Below are 24,660 nucleotides of genomic sequence, written 5' to 3'. Positions count from 1 at the left end.
CCTTGTCTCACTCACTCATATATAACCTCTAACTACACTTCTATCCACTCTATAACTCCTGTAACCTCATTCTCCCTTACCTATATCCCCTTGTTTTCCTCACTCAGATATAACCTATAACTACACCTCTAACCACTCTATAACTCCTGTAACCTCCTCCTCCTGTACCTATATCCCCTTCCTCACTCAGATATAACCTCTAACTGCACTTCTATCCACTCTATAACTCCTGTAACCTCCTTCTCCCTTACCTATATCCCCTTCCTCACTCAGATATACCCTCTAACTACACTTCTATCCACTCTATAACTCACGTAACCTCCTCCTCCCTTACCTATATCCCCTTGTCTTCCTAACTCAGATATAACCTCTAACTACACTTCTATCCACTCTATAACTCCTGCAACCTCCTTCTCCCTTACCTATATCCCCTTGTCTTCCTAACTCAGATATACCCTCTAACTACACTTCTATCCACTCTATAACTCCTGTAACCTCCTTCTCTCTTACCTATATCCCCTTGTCTCCCTCACTCAGATATAACCTCTAAATGCCCTTCTATCCACTCTATAACTCCTGTAACCTACTCCTCCCTTACCTATATCCCTTATCTTCCTAACTGAGATATAACCTCTAACTACACTTCTAACCACTCTATAACTCTTGTAACCTCCTCCTCCCTTACCTATAGCCCCTTGTCTCCCTCACTCAGATATACCCTCTAACTACACTTCTATCCACTCTATAACTCCTGTAACCCCCTCCTCCCTTACCTATAGCCCCTTGTCTCCCTCACTCGGATATAACCTCTAAATGCCCTTCTATCCACTCTATAACTCCTGTAACCCCCTCCTCCCTTACCTATATCCTCTTGTCTTCCTCACTCAGATATAACCTCTAACTACACTTCTATCCACTCTATAACTCCTGCAACCTCCTCCTCCCTTACCTATATCCCTTATCTTCCTCACTGAGATATAACCTCTAACTACACTTCTATCCACTCTATAACTCCTGTAACCCCCTCCTCCCTTACCTATATCCTCTTGTCTTCCTCACTCATGTATAACCTCTAACTACACTTCTATCCACTCTATAACTCATGTAACCTCCTCCTCCCTTACCTATATCCTCTTGTCTTCCTCACTCATATAACCTCTAACTACACTTCTATCCACTCTATAACTCATGTAACCTCCTCCTCCCTTACCTATATCCTCTTGTCTTCCTCACTCAGATATAACCTCTAACTACACTTCTATCCACTCTATAACTCCTGTAACCTCCTTCTCCCTTACCTGTATCCCCTTGTCTTCCTCACTCAGATATAACCTCTAGCTACACTTCTATCCACTCTATAACTCATGTAACCTCCTCCTCCCTTACCTATATCCTCTTGTCTTCCTCACTCAGATATAACCTCTAACTACACTTCTATCCACTCTATAACTCCTGTAACCTCCTTCTCCCTTACCTGTATCCCCTTGTCTTCCTCACTCAGATATAACCTCTAACTACACTTCTATCCACTCTATAACTCATGTAACCTCCTCCCTTACCTATATCCCATTGTCTCCCTCACTCAGATATAACCTCTAACTATACTTCTATCCATTCTATAACTCCTGTAACCTCCTCCTCCCTTACCTATAACCCCTTGTCTTCCTCACTCAGATATAACCTCTAACTACACTTCTATCTGCTCTATAACTCCTGTAACATCCTTCTCCCTTACCTATATCCTCTTGTTTTCCTCAGTCAGATATAACCTCTAACTACACTTCTGTCCACTCTATAACTCCTGTAACCTCCTTCTCTCTCTTACCTATATCCCCTTGTCTCCCTCACTCAGATATAACCTCTAAATGCCCTTCTATCCACTCTATAACTCCTGTAACCTTCTCCTCCCTTACCTATATCCTCTTGTCTTCCTCACTCAGATATAACCTCTAACTACACTTCTGTCCACTCTATAACTCCTGTAACCTCCTTCTCTCTCCTACCTATATCCCCTTGTCTCCCTCACTCAGATATAACCTCTAAATGCCCTTCTATCCATTCTATAACTCCTGTAACCTCCTCCTCCCTTACCTATAACCCCTTGTCTTCCTCACTCAGATATAACCTCTAACTACACTTCTATCCACTCTATAACTCCTGTAACCTCCTTCTCCCTTACCTGTATCCCCTTGTCTTCCTCACTCAGATATAACCTCTAACTACACTTCTATCCACTCTATAACTCATGTAACCTCCTCCCTTACCTATATCCCATTGTCTCCCTCACTCAGATATAACTTCTAACTATACTTCTATCCATTCTATAACTCCTGTAACCTCCTCCTCCCTTACCTATAACCCCTTGTCTTCCTCACTCAGATATAACCTCTAACTACACTTCTATCTGCTCTATAACTCCTGTAACCCCCTCCTCCCTTACCTATAGCCTGTTGTCTCACTCACTTAGATATAACCTCTAACTACACTTCTATCCACTCTATAACTCATGTAACCTCCTCCTCCCTTACCTATATCCCATTGTCTTCCTCACTCAGATATAACCTCTAACTACACTTCTATCCACTCTATAACTCCTGTAACCTCCTTCTCCCTTACCTGTATCCCCTTGTCTTCCTCACTCAGATATAACCTCTAGCTACACTTCTATCCACTCTATAACTCCTGTAACCTCCTCCTCACTTACCTATACTGCCTTGTCTTCCTCACTCAGATATAACCTCTAACTACACTTCTATCCACACTATACCTCCTGTAACCTCCTTCTCCCTTACCTATATCCCCTTGTATCCCTCACTCAGATATAACCTCTAACTACACTTGTATCCACTCTATAACTCCTGTATATAACTCCTGTAACCTCCTCCTCCCTTACCTATAGCCCCTTGTCTTCCTCACCCAGATATAAACTCTGACTACACTTCTATCCACTCTATAACTCCTGTAACCTCCTTCTCCCTTACCTATATCCCCTTGTCTTCCTCACTCAGATATAACCTCTAACTACACTTCTATCTACTCTATAATTGCTGTAACCTCCTCCTCCCTTACCTATATCCCCTTGTCTTCCTCACCCAGATATAACCTCTGACTACACTTCTATCCACTCTATAACTCCTGTAACCTCCTTCTCCCTTACCTATATCCCCTTGTCTTCCTCACTCAGATATAACCTCTAACTACACTTCTATCCACTCTATAACTCCTGTAACCTCCTTCTCCCTTACCTATAGCCCCTTGTCTTCCTCACTCAGATATACCCTCTAACTACACTTCTATCCACTCTATAACTCCTGTAACCTCCTCCTCCCTTACCTATAGCCCCTTGTCTTCATCACTCAGATATACCCTCTAACTACACTTCTATCCACTCTATAACTCCTGTAACCTCCTCCTCCCTTACCTATAGCCCCTTGTCTTCCTTACTCAGGTATAACCTCTAACTGCACTTCTATCCACTCTATAACTCCTGCAACCTCCTTCTCCCTTACCTATATCCCCTTGTCTTCCTCACTCAGATACACCCTCTAACTACACTTCTATCCACTCTATAACTCCTGTAACCTCCTCCTCCCTTAACTATATTGCCTTGTTTTCCTCACTCAGATATAACCTCTAACTACACTTCTATCCACTCTATAACTCCATAACCTCCTTCTCCCTTACCTATATCCCCTTGTTTTCCTCACTCATATATAACCTCTAACTACACTTCTATCCACTGTATAACTCCTGTAACCTCCTTCTCCCTTACCTCTACCCCTTGTCTTCCTCACTCAGATATAACCTCTAACTACACTTCTATCCACTCTATAACTCCTGTAACCTCCTCCTCCCTTACGTATATCCCCTTGTCTTCCGCACTCAGATATAACCTCTAACTACACTTCTATCCACTCTATAACTCCTGTAACCTCCTCCTCCCTTACCTATATTGCCTTGTTTTCCTCACTCAGATATAACCTCTAACTACACTTCTATCCACTCTATAACTCCATAACCTCCTTCTCCCTTACCTATACCCCCTTGTCTTCCTCACAGTTGTAAACTGTATTTCATCAGATGACATACTAAATGTACTGTAGAGGCTTATGAAAATCTAAGACATGCTGTATGTATTTGTACTTTATTTATGTGTTAATCTCATCTCTCATGTATATATTTTGTTGATTCATCTCCTATGTGTATAAATTGCTTTACTGATATCTGCTATACTGTAAGCAGTTACGTATAAGTAACCCACATGAGCAACCTCAACCTGGTCTGTGATATCAATAGAACTTGTTTGTGTCCCAGAGACTCCACCATCTGTGGAACGTTCACATCCAGCAGAGTATTTCATAATCCCTTTTTAAGTGCAACCTGGATAATTGGATGGGAAACAGAAAATACACCCCTAGGATTTCACCTGTGTCCCTGCTAGACAGTGGCTTTGGCTGCTGACTTGTTTAAACATGGGCTAAACTCTTGGCCGAAGAGCACTATTGAGTCCACTAATGGAGCCCGTGAACTTAGGCTGGGCTCTGAAGCCAAAAATAATTATATATCCTTTTTTAGTACTGTTAGAAAACTAAGAAACAATAGCCTGCAAATATGCCTGCTATTCTGATCTAATACATTTTGCCAATATCCTTGCATACACATTTAGTGCCAGTTTTGCCCTTGAAACTTCTTTCTAAAGACCTGAAAAATCAGAATATCTTAATCCTCCAAGTATCTCTGAAGATCATTTACTGACACTGCTAACCAAGACCAAAAATACTTCCTTCATCAGAACTGACAATATACCTTGTTGCTTAATTAATAGTGTTAAACATGTCCCTTGTAGACACATTCATAAAAAAATTACCTTAGGTTTAGTTATGTTTTTTTGTCTCTAATGAGGGGCACACTGTAGTGGCGATACCATTCCATAATGTTGGCCTTACAATTGACCAGATAAGTACCTGTTCGACTTTGATTGTACCATTTAAAGCAAAGCTAGCATCAGGGAGAATATGCCAGGCAACAACAGAGCAAACAGAAACAGAAGGGACTGAAGATAAACCATGAAAAATATACAGTTCTTCATATAAGTGTGCTTGAGCCACACCTGCAGGTCACTAATGGCAGCCATACCTCCAAACTGTACAGATTTTTGCCTTATATTTTGGGCCTGTTTTTCATAAAATTGTGGCTTTCTGTCAAATTAATGGCAAATTATTAAAGACTGAAGTTAGAAAATAATGACAGACATTTGAGTTTCAGACTTCATAACCTTCAGAAAATTAATGCTAATACAAAACCTATTATTCTATCAATTTTCTAAGTTTGTCAGAACAATATTTAGAAACTGCCCCTATTTTGGCCTTTCTCCCATGTTTATTTATGGCTTTGTCCAGATTTCTTGCTTTATGAGGTTGAGAAGTATGAAGGCAGTCTCATGGAAGCATTATATTGGTATAAATGAATGAAGATTATAAACTGTGGAAACTAAAATTTATGAAAATAGTTCCATCTCCCATAACTCCTTTATCTGTGACTTTAATAATGTTCTTTATTCAACCATTGCTGTTAGGTCACCATGCAAAAAAATATTATGTGTGTTTTTCTTATCCATTTAACAAAAAATATGCAATTTCAATAAAACAGCTAAAATTGTTACAGTAGTCTAATGTGGTAGGTATTTAATTTATGGTCTATATATTTGTCTTTAAGCAACTTTAAAATCAGATTCTTTGCATTATCATGAACTAGAATTACTAATAATCCAGTTTGTTTATTGCTTTTTCTTTGCTTTAGATAGTTACCCACTGAAATACATTTGAAAATGTATTTTCAGATAAGATTTATTACAGATAATTTTAGAACAAAGCTACATTTTTGTATTAGTGAAAAAAACATCTCTGAATGGCAACTGTCTTTCTTACTTTAATTATCACTTTTGATAATATTAGACACTTCTTGCTAATACTCAGGAAAAAAACTGATAGACTAAACAGGAAAGAAACCTATTTAAAAAAATGTAATATTGGGAATGATTAATGCATCCACAAAACAACTTGTTGAATCTGCAGAGCATCTTGTTATGGCCAGCTACACCTACTTGTTCAGACTCCGCATTAGATTCTTAAAAACCTTTGCATTACTTATATATTTGTGCATGAAATGCCATCTATATGTCAGTCAGTGATTTAGAAGGTATCATACCCAAAGTTGATATCAGCTAAGATCTAATCATTACATGCAAGGCACTGAAATTCCAACTACAGTAGGGTATGCTACGGTGTAACAGAGTATGTCAGGAGGGTGAGAGTTACATTCTTGATGTATATTGGGTCTGCAGCACAGTCTGTTTTGTCCTACTCCATGACTATTTTCTGTTTATCCCAGTTTGAGATCAGTCATATTTAAGGTTTAGCTAATGGGCTCTCACAGCCATGTTGGTGTCAGCTCAGCCATTCACCTGCTGTTTACCCTTAATCATTATTAAGATAAGTTTGAGCAGTTTAAATCATCGGCTATTTAAAGGCTCTAGTACAAAAAATTAATAATGTTATTAATGTCTTGTTTTACACAATCTTACTTTTTATCATGTCAATTTTTGTTTGTTGTTTCTGAAAATTTCTGTGATGTCACTGCATTGCCCTTTATTCTAGTTCACAAGTTTGATGCTCGATTCTTTGGGTGATTTCATAGCTTAGTGCTGTTCTTTACTTCATATGTTTTTCATCATTTTTGTCAGTTTTTTGTCTCACTGTCACCTGCCCTATTGTGATGTCTTCAATTATCTTAAATGTCAGTCAGTTTTATTGCTGTGGTAGGCTTGAGTTCATTTATGTTTCTCCTTTTGTATTCCTTTCCTGTCTATCTTACATTTATTTCTTTTCAGAGATTTATCTTAGTGGTTTGTCAGTGCAGTTCTAGTCCATTAGTAGCTTCACCCCTACTCAGCTTATTACTATTGGCTTTACTCCTAAATTGTTTCAGTTACATATGGTATGCTATTATCTTGACTAAATGTTCTTGTGATGGTTAACTGTTCTTTGTGTTCATTTCAGTTGCAGTTTTCTCTCAGAACAAGCTTCTTCTTGGGGTTTTGAAAGTTAGCAAGCTGTTTTCTGCCAGAACATTTGCTTAGTAAACCGTATTGTTACACAAGGAAATGGCTAAAGGGAGCTTTGTAGGTTCCTTTCAGTTTCCCCTTTGGAAGGTTTTAAAAGCTTCCTGCTGGGTTTAGTTCCCAAAATGAAAAAAAAAAAAGATGCGTTTTGCCTAATCCATCCCCTCTCTATTTCCTTACAGTTCCTGTATGAATTGTAAGCAGAAGACCAGGGTATAGTATTATTCTTTGGACAATACCATTCATATCAGTTATTAGTCCAGTGACCATTGGTTAGCAAAACTGGATGTAGGGTCAGCCTTTTGCCCACTTTCCATTTGTCCTCGTGATCTGCACCTTTTGGGAATGCACTTTGATGGTAATTATTAGTTTCATATGGCCATGCCCATAGGCTGCTTGATGGCATGTAACACCTTTGAAAAGTTTAGCATGGCCTTACAATGGTAATGGGAGCAGAGGTCCATCCATCTTACAGTGATGAAAAAAGAGTGCAATTGGACCTTCATTTATGGTCCATATGTTTGCCACACTTTATTGAAAGATCATTTTTGGCAAGAAGAATAGGTGCAAAGTGATTCCATTTAGTTATTATGGATGCTGCAGGGGGTTAGGCATAGTGGCCTACTTCAAAGAGAACATGATTTGGGGTCTCTGGCCTTCTCCTGGTCATGGAACTGATGCTCATCTGGGTTGCAGTAGTCATTTGACAGGAGGAGTTATGCAACAAAAGACAACAAAGCTGTTGTATGTGTTTTAACTAGAAGGTCATTCAGATCTGCATGGTTCAGTTGGTATTGAGGGTTTTAGTACTCCACAGTTTATGCATTACTTTGTTTTATCTGTTAAGCACATTTCGGGTATTTATAATTTGCTTGCTGATGCTCCTTGTCTGCAGGTCTCAACATTTTTGCAGATGGCGCCGCAGGCATTAGAATTCTCATGTTAGGTCCTAGATGAAGTATGGCTGCTTGGAGATGACTAGCTCATCTCCTGTGGTGGAATTCTTGGGCATCCAAATCCAAGAAGGCATATACAACAGCTGATAGTGCCTTAAGATGCATTAGATGCATTTGACCCCCTCCAAAAGTACATACAATTAATTTTGCACTACCTAACATCTTGTGGGTTAAAGGTGATGCTCCTAGTATTGCCAGGGTGCATTTATTGTCTCTTATCCTGTTTGCCAGAAAATGTGGATTTCAAAATTTCACAAAGCTTTGGTTCATTGTATATGATTTTAGCTTTTAGTTATGATTCAAACTAACCAATAGAGAAATCTCTTTTGAAGTCCATTTTAATAACCATATTTATACAGGCTGGGCTACCTTATGCAATTCACTTTACACCTGGGCATTCTGTATCAGTGAATTACTAGTATCAATGTTATGTAACCAGGTTTCACTGGTTGATGATGCTGTCACAGTATGGATTCCAGGGTTAAAGGCTGAAAAAAATCAGGTTGGTGTCATTAGATCATACTGGAAATGGCAGCTATCCTCTGCTGCTCTGGTTTATTTCCCTCCATAGCTTTGTCTGATCTCTGAGCTTGGAAAACGTAATATTCTATTTTCCTAATAGATCTCAGTTAGTGCCTAAGGATGTTGGTATATATTTATGTAAGCCCCTATCTTGTCAAGGTTTGCCGTCCTAGTCCCCCCATTTATTTAGGATGCCTCAAGCTTCAGATTGGAATTTTGAGGGTCAGCCAGCAGATCTTACTAAGAGGACGGGTATATGGTCTTCCCATGCTTATTTGACCTACATTCACTGTTGTTTGTTACCTATGCTGATGTTTCCTTTTTCCTTTTAGGTTACCTAAGAGTTCTGATCTTGGGACATTCTTTCATTTGATGTGTAGCCAGCAGAACTAATATATGCCAAGCAGGACTGCATCTGGGCCTGGATCCTAGTTCTAGTGAAATTATTTGAAGAAGTTTTTCTGGCTTGATTTGGCATCAAATGGTTACAACATTGTTTTAGATTATTGTAGACATAGGCCAGGTACTTGTTCTTATACTGCATTTAGTTGTGAATGATAGTAGTAGTATTGCTAAACACAAGCTATTATCTAATATCTTGAGAGATTTAACTAATTTGTAATAGATAATTCCCAGCCTGCTGACTGCTTGGTCCTCTGTTATGCCCCGACTTTTTTTTGTATAGGGACCTTAAACCCGCAGCATCAGTAACTGCTCATAAATTCTTGAATCATTGGGAATAACATGCTGCTGCAATATTAGTTTTTCAGTCATTGATCATTAGGATTTCATTGACAGGGATCCCATTTGGTTTAACAAAGATGGTTTACACCACTCTGATTTAGGGTTTGATCTAGTTAACCTTAACTTATCCCTTCACTCCCTTCTGTTTATTGCCCATCCTAGCACATTTTACCTTGATAGAAGTAAAGTTTCTCTGTGTAAAGCTATATTTTTTGCTTGGTTACATATTAATGTTTTCCTGCCGAAGGTTTTTTACAATCAGGAAAGTTAGGCATTTTGGGCATCATGGTGGGTGATTACTGCACAATCTCTGCCCCCCTCTTTTCATTCCTCCATTCCTTTTCTGAGCCATGTAAAGGTTCAGAATATGCAAATCACTAGTTTGCAATACTGCATGTGCCAGTGGCCAGGTTGATGGGGTGGAGGGTAGGAATGCCACTCAGTGGGAAGGGAACAGGCTGGACCAGCAGTGGTGTCTGTCAAGCCATCCAATCAGCAGGTACTTTCAAGGTAATTGGGTTATTATGTTCAGATGTATGTGGTGTACTGGGTTTGTCAAATGGTGAGTTATCCATAATAAAACTTACTTATTAATAAAATGGTCACAAAGTCTTTGATGTAGTTTTGTGTTCAGCGTGGGAAGTAGGCTATTGACCAACTGAGTCTGACTCTCAGACTGCTTTGTCCTGCTCCATGAGTATTTTCTATTGATTTACAGCTTAAGATCAGACATATTTAAGGTGTGTCCTTTGGGCTCTCACTGTCATCTCAGTGTCAGCCTAGCCATTCACCATTCCTCCAATCCTGTTTGAGAGATGGTCGCTCTGCAGCCTTCTCGGCGTTTTCATTCCTCCCATTCCTTTAGTGGGCCATGTGAAGATTCAGAATATGTCAGAAAGTGGTGGCCAGGTTGCTGAGGGGAGTGTTAGGTACAGCATTTGACTCGAATGAAATAGGCCAGACGGGTAGCTATCTGTCATGCTTCCCAGTCAGCAGAACCTTTCAAGCAATTGAGTTATTATGCTTTTCAGATTGTTATGGTTTGCTGGTTTGACAACTGGTGAGTTTATCTGTGATAAAAGTTATGTGTTTATTAATTAAGTGGTAACAAATTCTTTGATATGTTTTGGTGCTTTGTGGGCAAACTGGGGCTATAGACAAGGTCATGTTGATGAAATGTTAAGCTGAAGTTCCATTCTGATGTTCTAGAAGTTCAAGAAGGTGTTTAAGATCTTATGCCAATTGGTTGCGAATGGACATTGATCATTTTCTGGTGGCCTGGTCACATTTTCCCCATTCACTGTAACTACTACTTTGAGACATGAGCAAAAATGGTCTGTTGTAGTGGCATATATTTGCAATTATCAAAGAAATAATATGTATGTATTATGGGTCTGTGTCAGATGATCAACTTTTCGGAAACTCAAAAAAAATGTCAAAGATCGAGTTTCTAAAAATTCTAACGTCAAAAAAAAAATCTACATTTTTTATGTTTTTGCAGGGGGTCTGCACCCTCACACCCCATGCAAATTATATATACTAACTCCAAGACCTCATTACAGAGAAGGCACTCGAGGCACTCCTCAGTATGGAGAAAATCGATATATATACAGTAACAGAAAACTGGTTTAAGGCTCCAGAGAGCACCCCAGCACTACCAGGCTACAACTCATACCATACATTTTGGCCACAAAACCCAGACCGAAATACAAAAGGCATGGAAGTATCCATATTCATCAAGGATACCCACACCTCCAGGTTAGTGGCACAGCACGATGCTTCAGAGATCATCCATGTGCAACTAACAACGGGCAAAACTGCTATTCAAATTATAGCTTGCTACAGATCACCCACCATGTCCCAGGACACCCACTCCGTATTCCTGGAAACACTGGGAAACATAAAGGTCCTACCAAACACCCTGATATTAGGTGATTTCAATCACCTAAACATTAACTGGGAGAACTACTCAAGTACAAACTCCCTTGCCCAACATTTCCTAGAATTTATAAACTCAAATGCCCTGGATCAGCTGGTCAACACCCCCACCAGAGGTGACAACATATTAGACCTGGTCATCACCAACATGGGTAACCGGTGTTCCACACCAAAGGTCAACCCCTCGCTGGTTAGATCTGACCATAAACTAATCGATCTGGATATCCACATTCCACCACCACTCCCGGTCAAATAAACCACCGTGAAAAACTTTTCAAAAGCAAACTTCACGTTACTTAAGATCAAGGTGGGAAGTTTCAAAGCCCCCATGCTAATTGATAACGCTGTCCAAGCTGCAAAATCCTTTACTACTGCACTCTATGGGCACCTACAAGAATGCATGGATCATGCTATCCCAAACAAAACCAAGATTCACTTCTCCAAGAAAAGGAAACCAGGCTGGTGGACCCCTGCCATAAACAAGCTATACAATAGAAGGAGGAAACTAGTACAGAAAAGAGAATAATCCCAAGAAGCGACGACATCCCTGATCAGTATCAGCAAGAAACTAGTTCCCTCATAAAATCATCCAAGGCTAGCTTCAAAAGAAAAATTGCCATGGACTCCAAAGATAACCACAAGGCGTTCTTTAGCTATGTCAAGAATCTAAGTAACAATTCTCAGATCTGCTCGGAGTTAGTGCAGAGTGGCACAAAATACACTGAACCAACTGATATAGCCAACATCCTGGCAGACAGGTTCAGTGCAAACTTCACCCCACCTCTCACCCCCAAAAGGGCCCATAACTATACTAGAAGAATGTAGTGCCCCTGAAATCACAGACACTCATGTTAAAACAGCCCTCTCCAAAGCCAAAAACACAGCACCAATGGGACCAGAAGGTGTCCCAGGCTGCGTCCTACATGAACTCAAAGATGAACTAACCCCTCACCTAAACACACTGTTTAAACTCAGCCTCTCCACAGGCTACATGCCCACAGAGTGACGCACAGCAATAGTTATTCTGCTCCACAAAGGTGGAGCCACAATGGACCCCGGGAACTATCGCCCTATAAGCCTGACTAGCTTGGTCTGCAAAGCTATGGAGCACATCATCATCATGGATCTCATTAACAGAGACATTGGGAACCTCCAAACACTGGACCCTACCCAGTTCAGCTTGTTAAGGGCAGATCATGCCTCCCAAACCTGGCGGACTTCTTTGAGACAGTTACCAAGGCTATAGACGAGAGAAAGGTGGTCCACACAGCCTACCTAGACCTCACAAAGGCCTTCAACACATTTCCCCACTCAGGTATTACAGACAAGCTCACCAGCCTGAACATAAACCCCTGCATCACAAGATGGGTTGCCAACTGGCTCATGGACAGAACCCACATGGTAAGAGTTGCGGGAGCTAGGTCTGACTCTAAACCGATTACAAGTGGCATTCCCCAGGGCTCAGTCCTAGAACCCCTCCTGTTTGACAAATACTTCTCAGAGGTACAGGCAAGCACAGGAGGACTATGGCTGACCAAGTTCACAGACGACTGCAAACTAGGGGCTATGACTTGAATCTCTGGCTGACACAGACCTCCTCCAAAAGGGTCTCACTGAGACAGATACCTGGTGTCAAAACCATGGCCTCAAGTTAAATGACAAAAAGTGCATAGTCATCCCCTTTGGAAAAAACAAAGTACTCACAAACTACCACATAGGTGGTAGCCCCCTAAATACGGAAGACGTAATAAGGGATCTGGGGACCCAAGTAGATAGTAACCTCTCCTTTGATAATCACATTGCCAAAGTGGTTAGAGAATCCTTCTATGTGGCCCACCTAATCACAAAAGGGTTTGTATCCAGATAGAAAGAGGTCATTGGGCCCCTCTACTCATCACTCATCAGACCCATCATAGAGTACAATGCCCCATTTGGGATGTACCTTACAAGACACCTGCAACAACTGGAAAGACCACAGAAGTACCTCACCAAGAGGATCACTGGCCTCAAGCAGATGCCCTATGTAGCTCGAGTGAAAAAACTCCATCTGTACTCGGTTGCATACCGCCTACTCAGAGGCAATCTCTGCCTGAAAACAAGGCCATGTCCAACCCAGAATTGATGGACATGCTCCACCTAAAGAAAACCATATCCCGTCGAGCCACACACTCCAGGGATCTAAACATCACCACAACAATAAATAGGATGTGCTGGAGGGATAGATTCCTGTCCCAGAGACTTCCCATGCTCTGGAACACGATTACAATCTACATTAGGCAGAGGTCCTCACTAACCCTCTTCAAGAGAAACATTGACGAGTGGATGGGAAACAGAAAGTTTACCCCAGCGATCACTTCAATGGCTCTGCTGGACAGAGGCACAGGGAACTAATCTAAGGGGGCGGCGAAAGCCAACACATTCTGGCTAGGATTATAAATGCCTTTGGGCAGATAGCCTAGTACCTACCTATGAACCTACGAACCTATGAACCTTTAAAAGGGTAAATGTTCCATTCTTCTCTGTACTGAGATCTCCATTCAAAAGCTTTGAGTTTTTAAAACCTTGATCATAGTCGATCAAATGATAGGGACCCATATATATAAATATATATATATATATATATATATATATATATACATATATATATCTATAGGTCTCCTTCAGATGGATGAACTTTTAAAAGCTCAACATTCATATGGCCGAGACCATATGATCGAACTTAAATACTCGACCGGTCTGAATGGGGATCTCCACAGAACGCGGAATGGGAAGAATTCCCTTTACCACAATGTAGTGCGATCTGGGAGTTGGTATATTTAAATAGTGATGAGTGTGGGGGGTGCAGGGGGCTTGCTCCCCTGCTAGCACTGTTTAGTTTTTTTTTTGGTTTATTTTTTTTCACATTTTTGAACATTCAAATGTTCGATCATATGGTCTCGACCATATGAAAGTCGAGCATTTGGATGTTCGATTATGTGAAGTAGACCCATATACATACATATATATATATATATATATATATATATATATAAATATATACATATATATCTCTGTATATATATATATATGTGTGTGTATATATATATATATATATATATATATATATATATATATATATATATATATATATATATATATATATATATATATATATATATATATATATATATATATATATATATATATATATATATACATATAAATACATATATATATATATCTATATATATATATATATATATATATATATATATATATATATGTGGAATCACTACGAAATCTCGAAATTCCACAATCCTGAGATTCTATATCCCGAGGACCAGAATCTCGAGATTGCGGAATCTCAAACATAAAAAAAAAATTTTTCTGATGTCCCATGCATCCCCCACACCCCCTGCAACTTAAATATACAAACAACGAGACCACACTATAGTGGAGTGAATGGTAAACAAGTGCCGTGCAGAGCGGAGTGGAAACTTTGCAGTTCACTTTGCTTGCCTCCCTGCATATACGTTAGAAAATGTTTTTTTTTTTTTGTTTACTTCTTTTTTTTTTTATGTTTGAGATTCCGCAATCTCGAGATTCTGGTCCTAGGGATTCAGGGTCTCGGGATTGTGGAATTTTGAGATTTAGTAGGGATCCTATATATATATAACATTTGACAGCCATACAGCTTTTTAGTTAATAAGCATAATCACATTATGCTTGCATGAGATATACTTATTCTGTAAAAATCAAAATTACGATGCCTTCCACAGTAAAAATAATTTATTCCTCTGGGACCACAGCCTATGTCTTCTAGAGAGGATACAACAAGAAAAAAAATGCGCTCAGTAAATGAATAAAATGAAACCACGAAACTGACAATTAAATGGTTAAACCATGCATTAGTGGGGATCATGCTAAAATTTGTTTTTCAAATGTGTGTATTTTTGACCCTTTGCCATTGCTGTTGACTATAATGACTATTTTGAAATGAGGATATTATGGTGAATATCTCTGACACAGAACTTTCAGAGCTGCAAAAAGGCATTTCACATTTGGGCATAAAACATGGATCTGCAGTGAATCCAGAACATTATAAAGTTAAAATGCATCATGTTTAACTTATGCCAGAAATTGCATATGTCATTGTTTTAAATTATGGCTGAAATTGCATATGGCATCGTTTTAAATTATGGCAGAAATTGCATATGGCATATTTTTGTGAATACTGATAATGTAACTGTGGAAATGATTCTACCTGCACTCATTGCCCTAGTTAGGCTGAGCAGTTTTTCTTATGTGATGAAAATAGTAATGAATCTGCATTACTTAATACATATCAGAGACATTGCCATGCCATAGAGGGGTGGAGGGCTAAGCCTGAGTGTGCTCAAAGCAACCTGCATTTAATTACTGGCTCAGCTGTCAGAGGCACAGATAACAGGAGGCTGGATGTGCCCAACACTGGGTAGAGGCTGTGATCTTGGATGTACCTCATGATTGATCCGTAGCAGAGGTTAGGGATGTACTGATGGCATTGTCCTTTGGATGGCAAGGGCAGTGGCTGAACTACCATGGCGATAGTATGATACACCAGCATGTCCCATTGCATGACTGGCTCTGGATTCAGAAGTACATGCTCAGTGAGGAGAATTTCAATTCATAGCTCATTACGTGATGCTGTTATTAATTAATGGTATTCTGTTTAAATTTTATATATGTTGAGTACTTATATACCTCTGTTTACTATGTTCTTTACGTAATGTTGGAATTTTTCTTGAAATTTTTTCCCCATACCTCTCCTATAAAGGGGTAGCTTTCTGCACAGTTGGACTATTTTGATAAACAAATGCAAGAAATAAGTAAATAAATGACATCCTACAGAAAGGCCTCACTGAGACCAATGACTGGTGTCAAAACCATGGCCTTAAGTTCACTGCCAAAAAAAGTGTCATCATCCACTTTGGGAAAAACCCAGTTCCCATGAATTACCACATCGATGGTAGTCCATTGAACACAGAAGACGTCATAAAAGATCTGGGAACACAGGTTGACAGCAACCTCTCTTTTCACCACCGCATTGCCACTGTGGTCAGAAAGTCGTTCTATGTGGCACATCTCATTACTAAGGGTTTTGCAACCAGGAAGAAAGAGGTCATTGTCTCCCTCTTCTCTTCCCTCATTAGACCAATCATCGAGTACAATGTCCCATTTGGCATGTACCTCATTAGACACCTGCAACCACTGGAGAGGCTGCAAAAATACCTCACAAAGAGGATCTTAGGTCTTAAACACTTGTCCTATATGGACAGACTCAAAAAACTCCAACTATCCTCTATCTCATATTGCCTACTTAGAGGCGATTTCTGCTTGACTTACAAAGCCATGTCTGACCCAGTTCTGTTAGAAATGCTACATATAAAGAAATCCCAATCTCTCCACACTACATGCTCAAGAGACCTCAACCTCATTACCAGAAACAACAGAACAACCTGGAGGGACAAGTTCATAACCCACAGACTGCCCATGCTATGAAACAGACTTCCCATACATGTCAAGCCGAGTGCCTCTCTGGCCCTCTTCAAGAGAAATATTGATGAGTGTATAGGAAATAGAAAATTCACCCCGGGGATCACTCCAGTAGCTCTACTTGACAGAGGCGCTGGGAACTAAGGTCAGGTGGCACGATGCCAGGGTAATCCTATAGGCTAGGCTTGTAAAGGCTCCAGGGCCATTAGCCTAGTACACACCTATGAACCTATCCATGCATACATACATACATACATACATATGTAGGGCATTTAAAAACACTTCTTGTTAGTAATGTGATAGTGCCTTAGGAGCTCTGATCTCCTTACCAGCCCTGAGCATGAGTCAAAGTTATCTAGCAGAGGAAGGAGAACCTGGTAGACCCAGGAAAGGACTTGCGGAAGCTGATGATCAGCTGCAAAGAGGCAAAAAGAATAACAAAATAATGCATACTACTCATTGAATATAGACTGTGTATTAAAAAAAAAATAATGCTATTCCTCTGTTCGAAAATGACTGCAATAAGGCATTTGGTAAAATATTACATTTTTAATTGATTTACTATTTAAGAAGTGCAATAAAGATGTGCAGTCTTTTATTTTGAGTAACCAACAATCTCTGGCCATTTCTGAACTGATAAACCACAATATATATTAATTATACAGGCAAATAAAGGGTAATGGTTGTAGTTACGAATTCTCAAAAATATTTCAAACTGTGTTACACCACTTTTTAACGATATGTCTATGTTATGCATTTCTGGTTTAATAATTGTGATGTGGCATGTAAAAAAACTATATTGTTTGTTTCAGTAGGGCGTGCATTTCCAAAAAATAAGTTAATAAAAAACTCCCTTTTATTACATCTCAACTGTTATTATGTCATTGCCTGCTTATAATACATAAAAATGTGTATCTGGCACTTGCTTGCTCAATTGTTTCTCATATTGGTTCCTATATGGGAAATGTATGCAAGGTGTTAAGTCAGTATCTTCACAACCCATTTTTACTGGATTCTTATGTAAGGGATAATAGGTTCCTATGAGTACAACGAAAACGCATTATGTCGAATGCGTTTTCGTCGACATATGTAGAGCGAACAGGCAAAACAGCGAAGTGGCTGTTCAGTGAATTCTTTCCCTGGGAAAGAAGTCGCTTGACCGCTTTGTAGTTTTGCCGTGTTCTGAAGTGTAGTGTGGTCCCTTGTCCGGTATAGCTCCCGAGCGTGATTGTGCAACAGTTACTGACCTTAGGGTTATGGTGCGGGTTAAGGTAAGTGCATATGCATGAAAGTGTTTAATGTTTTATATTTTGTGTAAGATGTATGTCTGAGTTACTTGTGTATGTGTTTTCAGTTGTTTACTTTTGTTTTGGTGGGGTAGAATTAGGGTTAAGGTAAGTGTGTATGTGTTTGGAGCTGTTTATGTAAATGTGCGAGAATTACTAACCTTAGGGTTAGGGTGCGGGATAAGGTAAGTGCATATGGTTTAAAATGTTTACTGTTTTTTTTTCGTTAAATGTATGGTTGTGTTATGTGGATATGCTGGTTTTTGGGGGGGGGGTATAGTTAGGATTGGGTATGTGTGTATGTGTTTGGAAATGTGTAATGTTTTTTTTTTTGCGGGGGTTGGAAGAGCGATTTCTTTCCCTAGGAAAGAAATCACTGTTCTGTGGATTCGACATTTTCAGCTTTCACTGAATATGTGTCGATGTAACATCGTTCACTGTTTTAAGCGTTCAATGTTGCAATATAGACCCAGGGATAATATGTATCGTCTGGAATGAGTGTCTGATAGTATATAGAAAAAGGGCCTTTTTTTCTTTACATGCTCTTTCTTCCTCTGTGTGCTAAACAATAAGCTTCAGCCTTTTGGTCAAGAACCCATTCATTTGTGCCAGTCTCTAACCCCATAACTGAATAAGGAGATGGGCTAATGGCATCACCATGGGGCCTCACAAGACCCTCTTTCTGTAAGTGTTTACACCTATATACTCCCTAATAAGGGCTACACCCTGGAAGTGGTGTGGTGAGCTGAAAGCCTGACCCCAGGATGCCCACTGCAATGTTGCTTCTCCTATAGAGCACTGTGACTATGTGCATCCTGCTCTGTTCCAGCTTTCTCCCTAGGATGGTCATGTCCCGCCGCCCCTGCTGTGAAGCACCTGAGCACTTAATCAAACTTGGGTCACCTGAGTCATAGTCTGGCTTTTACCCTTTGTGCTTCTGGTGCTGGCTGAAAGGACTTGTTTGGCTATCCCTGGATGTCGATAGTTTGTAAATAGTTTGCATAGTAGCATACACTATTCACGAGGAAAGGAAACTCTAAGTAAATTTCTTAGTGATTCTTCAGCAGCAAATTCCATCATGGAAGTGCTTTCTTATTTTATTCCCCAAGATATTGCCTGATGGCACCACTACTAACAGCCAACTGTCCTATTTGTTCCTGGGTCACAGAAGATGGGTACTCCCAGGCTGGATGACAGCCCTATAGCCTACTGGTAATTGGAATGGAGTCCTGATGAGCTTTGTGAATTGGGTGGTAGGAAGTAAAACAGCTTGCTGGTCCTGAGGATATCTTAGAAACTCCAAATTGGGAACACCCCTGCCATCCTCTTCAGTAGCACTGTTATGCCCACTATAGCAGTCCCTTAAGGGGAAACAAGCCCATGCATTTTGGATTTCCTTTGGCTTACTGATACTAAGCACCATGATTGTGCAGGCTCCACTCTCTTGGACTCCACTTGGAAATACTCAGTGCTCCCATTAATTGTCACCACATATGGAAATATATATCACTTCCCTCACTCCCTCCAGGATGGGCCAGTCAGCAGTTGCCACTTTGTCCCATCCTTCCTGGCATGTTTCTATAGGCACTCAAACTGCTATTCAAACATGGGTCACCTATGATATAGCCAAGGCTTTACAGAACTGGCCCATAACTTTTTTTCATCCAGGTGATAACTAATTCTTGTTGATGGAAAATATATAATCTGAGCTAGCATACAGCCATGGGTGCTTCCTGTGGTCCAGTATATGCCAGTTTAGCAATAACTCTCTTTCAAAAAGAATACACACACACACACACACACACACACACACACACACACACACACACACACACACACACACACACACACACACACGTGTTTTACACTAATTCCATCTTTTAAATATTTAAAAGAAGGTTTACTGCTATTGGGAAGCAGATGTCAAACAATGGATTGATATATGCATTAAATGTGTTTTTCCCCTTTATTCTGTATAGGAAAGGCTAAAGGTTTAAAATATAGTGTGCAGGAATATATGCGGGATATCAGAAGTAAAAATATAATATGTATCATAACTGCTCATTTTGCTGGAAACAGTCAAACAAATGTGCTACAGACAAATGTTATGGAAAACAAGTTTAGACTTTAAAAGAACTTCTAGAATATCAAGAAAATGTGACTATATTGAAATATTACACACTATCCTCCCTGTGACCTGAACTTGGAATGTCATTGGAAGATGTTAATTATTTAGCTATTTGGCAAGGAGTCCACTGTTGCATATTTTAATTACTTGGTGGATAACTGTGTGATATTATTTTTCTGTTAATTGAGTGCATGTGTTACTTGTTGTACTATCCCAGGAAAGTTTTAGTTAGCAGGGAAAATCTATTTTTACTGTTAGAAAGAGTTGTAATTTATTATCTTTCACTTACTAGTAGTTGCATACAGTTTCATAATAAATGTTAGTTTTGTTTTGCTACAAACATTATTAATATTTTGTTTCTTGAAAAAATATTTAAAACATTTACCAAGGCTGCAGACCATGATGAAATTCAACTGATAATATTTGGGGTTTCTGGTTAATATCTACAAATATGCATGCCTTGTAAAGTAACATTTACCTTGTCTGACTATGGGGCATTGTTCAGTTATTTGATGTGGGGAATGAAAACTAAATTTGATAAAAAAAAGCATGTTAATGATACAAAACAACTATGGAGGAAATTCTTATGCAACCTATATTGGAGGAATGAAAAAGGTGCAGTAAAAGTATGGTGAGAATATCAAAAATCCTTTGTCTGCATGTCCTGAAATATAACAGCAATAAATCAATAAATTAATAAACAAATATTATATTAAACGTGAAAAGCGGTATAATGCTGAAATGATTATTCTGTTCATTGTTATATGACTGTCCTGCTTATTCCCAGATTTTATCTTGTTTTCTTACACAATGAGTTCTGCATCATGTCTATAAATAGAACAAAGGCTAACATGCAGTCAAATGACAACAGCCAACATGCAAAGGGCTTCCCTTTCTGTGCAGAAAATGGTCTTTATCATTTTATACATACCTTTCTGAACGATGTCGGAAATTATACCGACCCATAGGCACATCCTGAAATTGTGAAATGTAAAAGAACAGATTCAATTAAAACTGCTTTGAAATGCAATAAAGCAGGTTATTACCTAAAATATATAAAACATTCTGTGTATAAAATTAATTCAGATTCTAAAGAATATTAACAAATTTCAGTAAAAGCAGTTTGTCTCTAAAAGTCCATAATCTATAATATAGTGACTGAGTAAACATGTCAAAAAATTAGGAAATAATGTATTATACAGAGGTATATTTTATGATGTAATGACAATCCCGGAATTCAGAAAGAATGGCACCATGGGCACTAACAGCTGCAGCCAAAAGGGATTATTTCCACAATTGTGGGAAATGCATTTCAGATACGTGTTAGCTGCAGTGAGGAAAGACCGTTACTGGTTAATTTGCATGATTGCCAATAATGTTAATCAGGAGTTTCTTGTGGTAAACACCTATGGTCACTCATGCATCACATTGACACAGGCATTCATTCTCATGCAAAAATGCACACATTCAAACACACACACACACACACACACACACACACACACACACACACACACACACACACACACACACACACACACACACGCACACACACATGCACACTGAAATACCTCGTCTTCATTCCGTGGATATCCCTGATGATGTAGCCTCTTATTTTTTATCTACCCCTCCTAAATCATGGATGACTGCAGTAAGTCAATAATGTCAGACATTAGAGTTCCATTCTTTTATCATTCAGAAAGTGCATCGTACTACATCATAATGCTACACCTTTTGTACCATATGGAGACATGCCCATCCCTTTTAATTGTCTCTGATTTTGCTTTATACCTGCCCTGTCCCTTGTAACTGATGGACCATTAGAGTCAGCAAATAATATCAGACATTAGAGTTTCATACCTGTTATTCTTTAGAAAATGATTCTTACTGCAACAGCTGCTAAAGAGGAGGTTCTTGAGCTCAGGAGTTTAAACTTTTTCTCCCATTGTTTTTTTAAGTGACTTTGGGTAATATTTAAAGAGTTAGCTTTGTGTCCAGTGTTAACACAAAGGACTAAAGCATTGCCTAGGTCAGGAGTCTTACATGCTGCAAAACTTGTTGTTCTATTAACTTTTTTAAAGTGATTGTGGTACTACTTCAGTGGCATAGTGGTTAAGGCCTGCCATGTACTGGGTGCAAGGTTCCATCCTGACCTCCAGCCAATGTATGTTTTTCAGTTTGCATATTCTCCCTATGTCTCTGTGGAGTCTATCTTACCTCTGAAAAAAACATAGTAAGTGTTTCCATCTCAAACTCACTCAAGAATGGATCTGTAGAAAGCAGCACAGACTCTAGATGGTGACCTATAGGGGGAAGAATTGTATAGCCCAACTGATTTGGGCATCTACTGTGGTGTGCAGTATCATCAACACAGGAGAACATGGATCATAGACTTAATGCCATGGCACAGCTAGCCACTTGATGGTATAAAAGTATGGCAATTTGGTTGTGTTGACTAAAATTGTCAAGTAGGCATGAGTATTTGCAAGTGATAAGTGAGTTGAGGACTCATCCTACACCAGGGATCAATGCTAATGGTGGGAGGAGTGTATAGACCCCTACTGGCCGGTGTGTGTTTGCCATAAAGCCCAGCAGCCCTGGGTCAATAAGCTTCTGGCCATCTAGTGTTCTGTTAAGCAAAAGCTGGTCATAAAACCATCCAAAATACCAAACATTAACTAGGAATTGCTACATTCATTGAAGGTTCACTGACAGGATGGAACTTGGAAGTCGATGACATGATGGTAAGGAGAAATCTGGACATCCTTTGCAACCAGAAGACAAGATGGAAGGACAGCGCAGCAAAGTCACTTGGCTTGGGATCCAGAATCTACTACTCAGGAAGATGCAGGCTAGAAATGGTGTGGGAACTGTGGTGAGGGACAGGCTTCAGAAGGCAGTGAATGATGTCATCAGAATTAGTGACATACTCATGCAATCCGACACCAGTGTAATAACAGAGCACTATTAATAATCTCAACCTATGCCTCACAGTACGGTTTTGATAGAGAGGAAAAGAGTGCATTAAGGCAGCAGTTGCAGGACCTACTAGGTTAAGCAGTACAAGATGAATTGGTTTTGATAATAGGTGACCTAAATGCATATACTGGGATAGGCAGAACAGGATAGGAGGACTGCCTGTGTTCACATGGGTGGGGGAGCAAACATAAAGGAGAGTGTCCATTCTAGATGTTTGTCTGGCAAATGGCTTGATAGTAGCTGACACATGGTTTAGAAATAGGCAGTTACAAGAATGGCCAACATGCAACTCTGGTAAAGGGGACTGTAGTATCAGCAGTTGTGAAGTCATCCCTAATAAAACAGTCAGCCCACAGCATAAATCCCTGATTGCCACAATTAGCTGCAAGCAGAGGTCAGCGAAGGCTCTAAGGTCATGAAAGTTGACTGGAAAGAAAGCACAAGAGTTCAAGGAATTACTCGGGGCTGTAGCACTTTAAGAAGATGAGGAAATGGGTGGAGCTGAAGAAGAATGGCAGCACCTTAAAACAGTATGCATGAGGATTACAGAACAGATATGCAGCCATGCCAGGTATGGAAATAAGGTACATAAGGAAAGTTAGTGGTGGAATGCAGAAATTCATGAGGTCATCAAAAGGAAGGAAGGAAGGAGTGCAGGAAAAAGTGGAAGATAGAAAAGACAGACCAAACTAGGAAGGAATACTGGCTGGCTAAGAAAGAGTCTAAGAAAGGAATTGCAATAGCAAAGAACAAGGCATCAGAGGCACTCGACCAGCTCCTGGTAAGTGAACTCAATAAATGGCACAAAGAAACTATATCAGGTTGCAAGGCAAAGACAGAAGGATAAAGATAGACATCCTTCAGCAACAGCCTACTCACCAATCCATAGGACATTAATGGCAGATGGAAAAAGCACTTCCATCAGTTTCTGAAGAAAGAAACCCCAGAGAAGCTGTACTGCTCCAGACACAGCCTACAATGAGAGAGGAGGAGGAGTCAGCCATAGAAGATGTAATAACAGCACTATGGAAAATAAAATCAGAGAAAGCAGCAGGCTCAGAAGAAGTCACAGCGGATATGATAAAGATATTGAGTAAGACAGGGGATCAATGGTTCCTGAAGGTACTCATAGCTGTATGTAGAGAAAAGCATATCCCAGATGATTGGAGAATAAGCATACTAGTGCCAACATTCAAGAACAAAGGGGGCATTCGCAACTGTGGACACTACAGAGGTATCAAACTCCTGTTACACTGCATGACATTTTTTCAGAGGGTGATTGATAAATGAATAAGCAAAGTAAGATGGGAGAAGAGCAATTTGGATTCATATCAGGATGCAGCACAACCCACCCAATGTTTGCAATGAGACAGATACTTGAAAGGAAGGTTGAAATAAGTAAAGAATCCAAATGGGCATTCCTAGATTTGGAGAAAGCGTATGACAAGTTTCTGAGAAAGCTGATTTTAGCAG

The 24,660-nt window shown here is 39.6% G+C and overlaps 1 protein-coding gene across 1 annotated transcript in view; it reads right to left on the bottom strand.

Moving 5' to 3' along the window:
- The window catches only part of ADCY2 (adenylate cyclase 2), a 4,311,002-nt gene that overhangs the window by 624,006 nt on the left and 3,662,336 nt on the right, over positions 1-24,660 (bottom strand). The window contains exon 11 of the mRNA XM_044065410.1: positions 21,140-21,183. Coding sequence (XP_043921345.1) covers positions 21,140-21,183 — 44 coding nt within the window. The remainder of the gene's footprint in view (positions 1-21,139; positions 21,184-24,660) is intronic.

Source organism: Protopterus annectens, chromosome 3.part0 (genome assembly GCF_019279795.1).
Source record: "Protopterus annectens isolate FY-2018-M chromosome 3.part0, PAN1.0, whole genome shotgun sequence".
In the NCBI taxonomy this organism is placed as follows: domain Eukaryota; kingdom Metazoa; phylum Chordata; order Ceratodontiformes; family Protopteridae; genus Protopterus; species Protopterus annectens.
The sequence above is the reverse complement of the archived record's forward strand: the minus strand, read 5'-3'. Positions and strand labels throughout refer to the sequence as shown.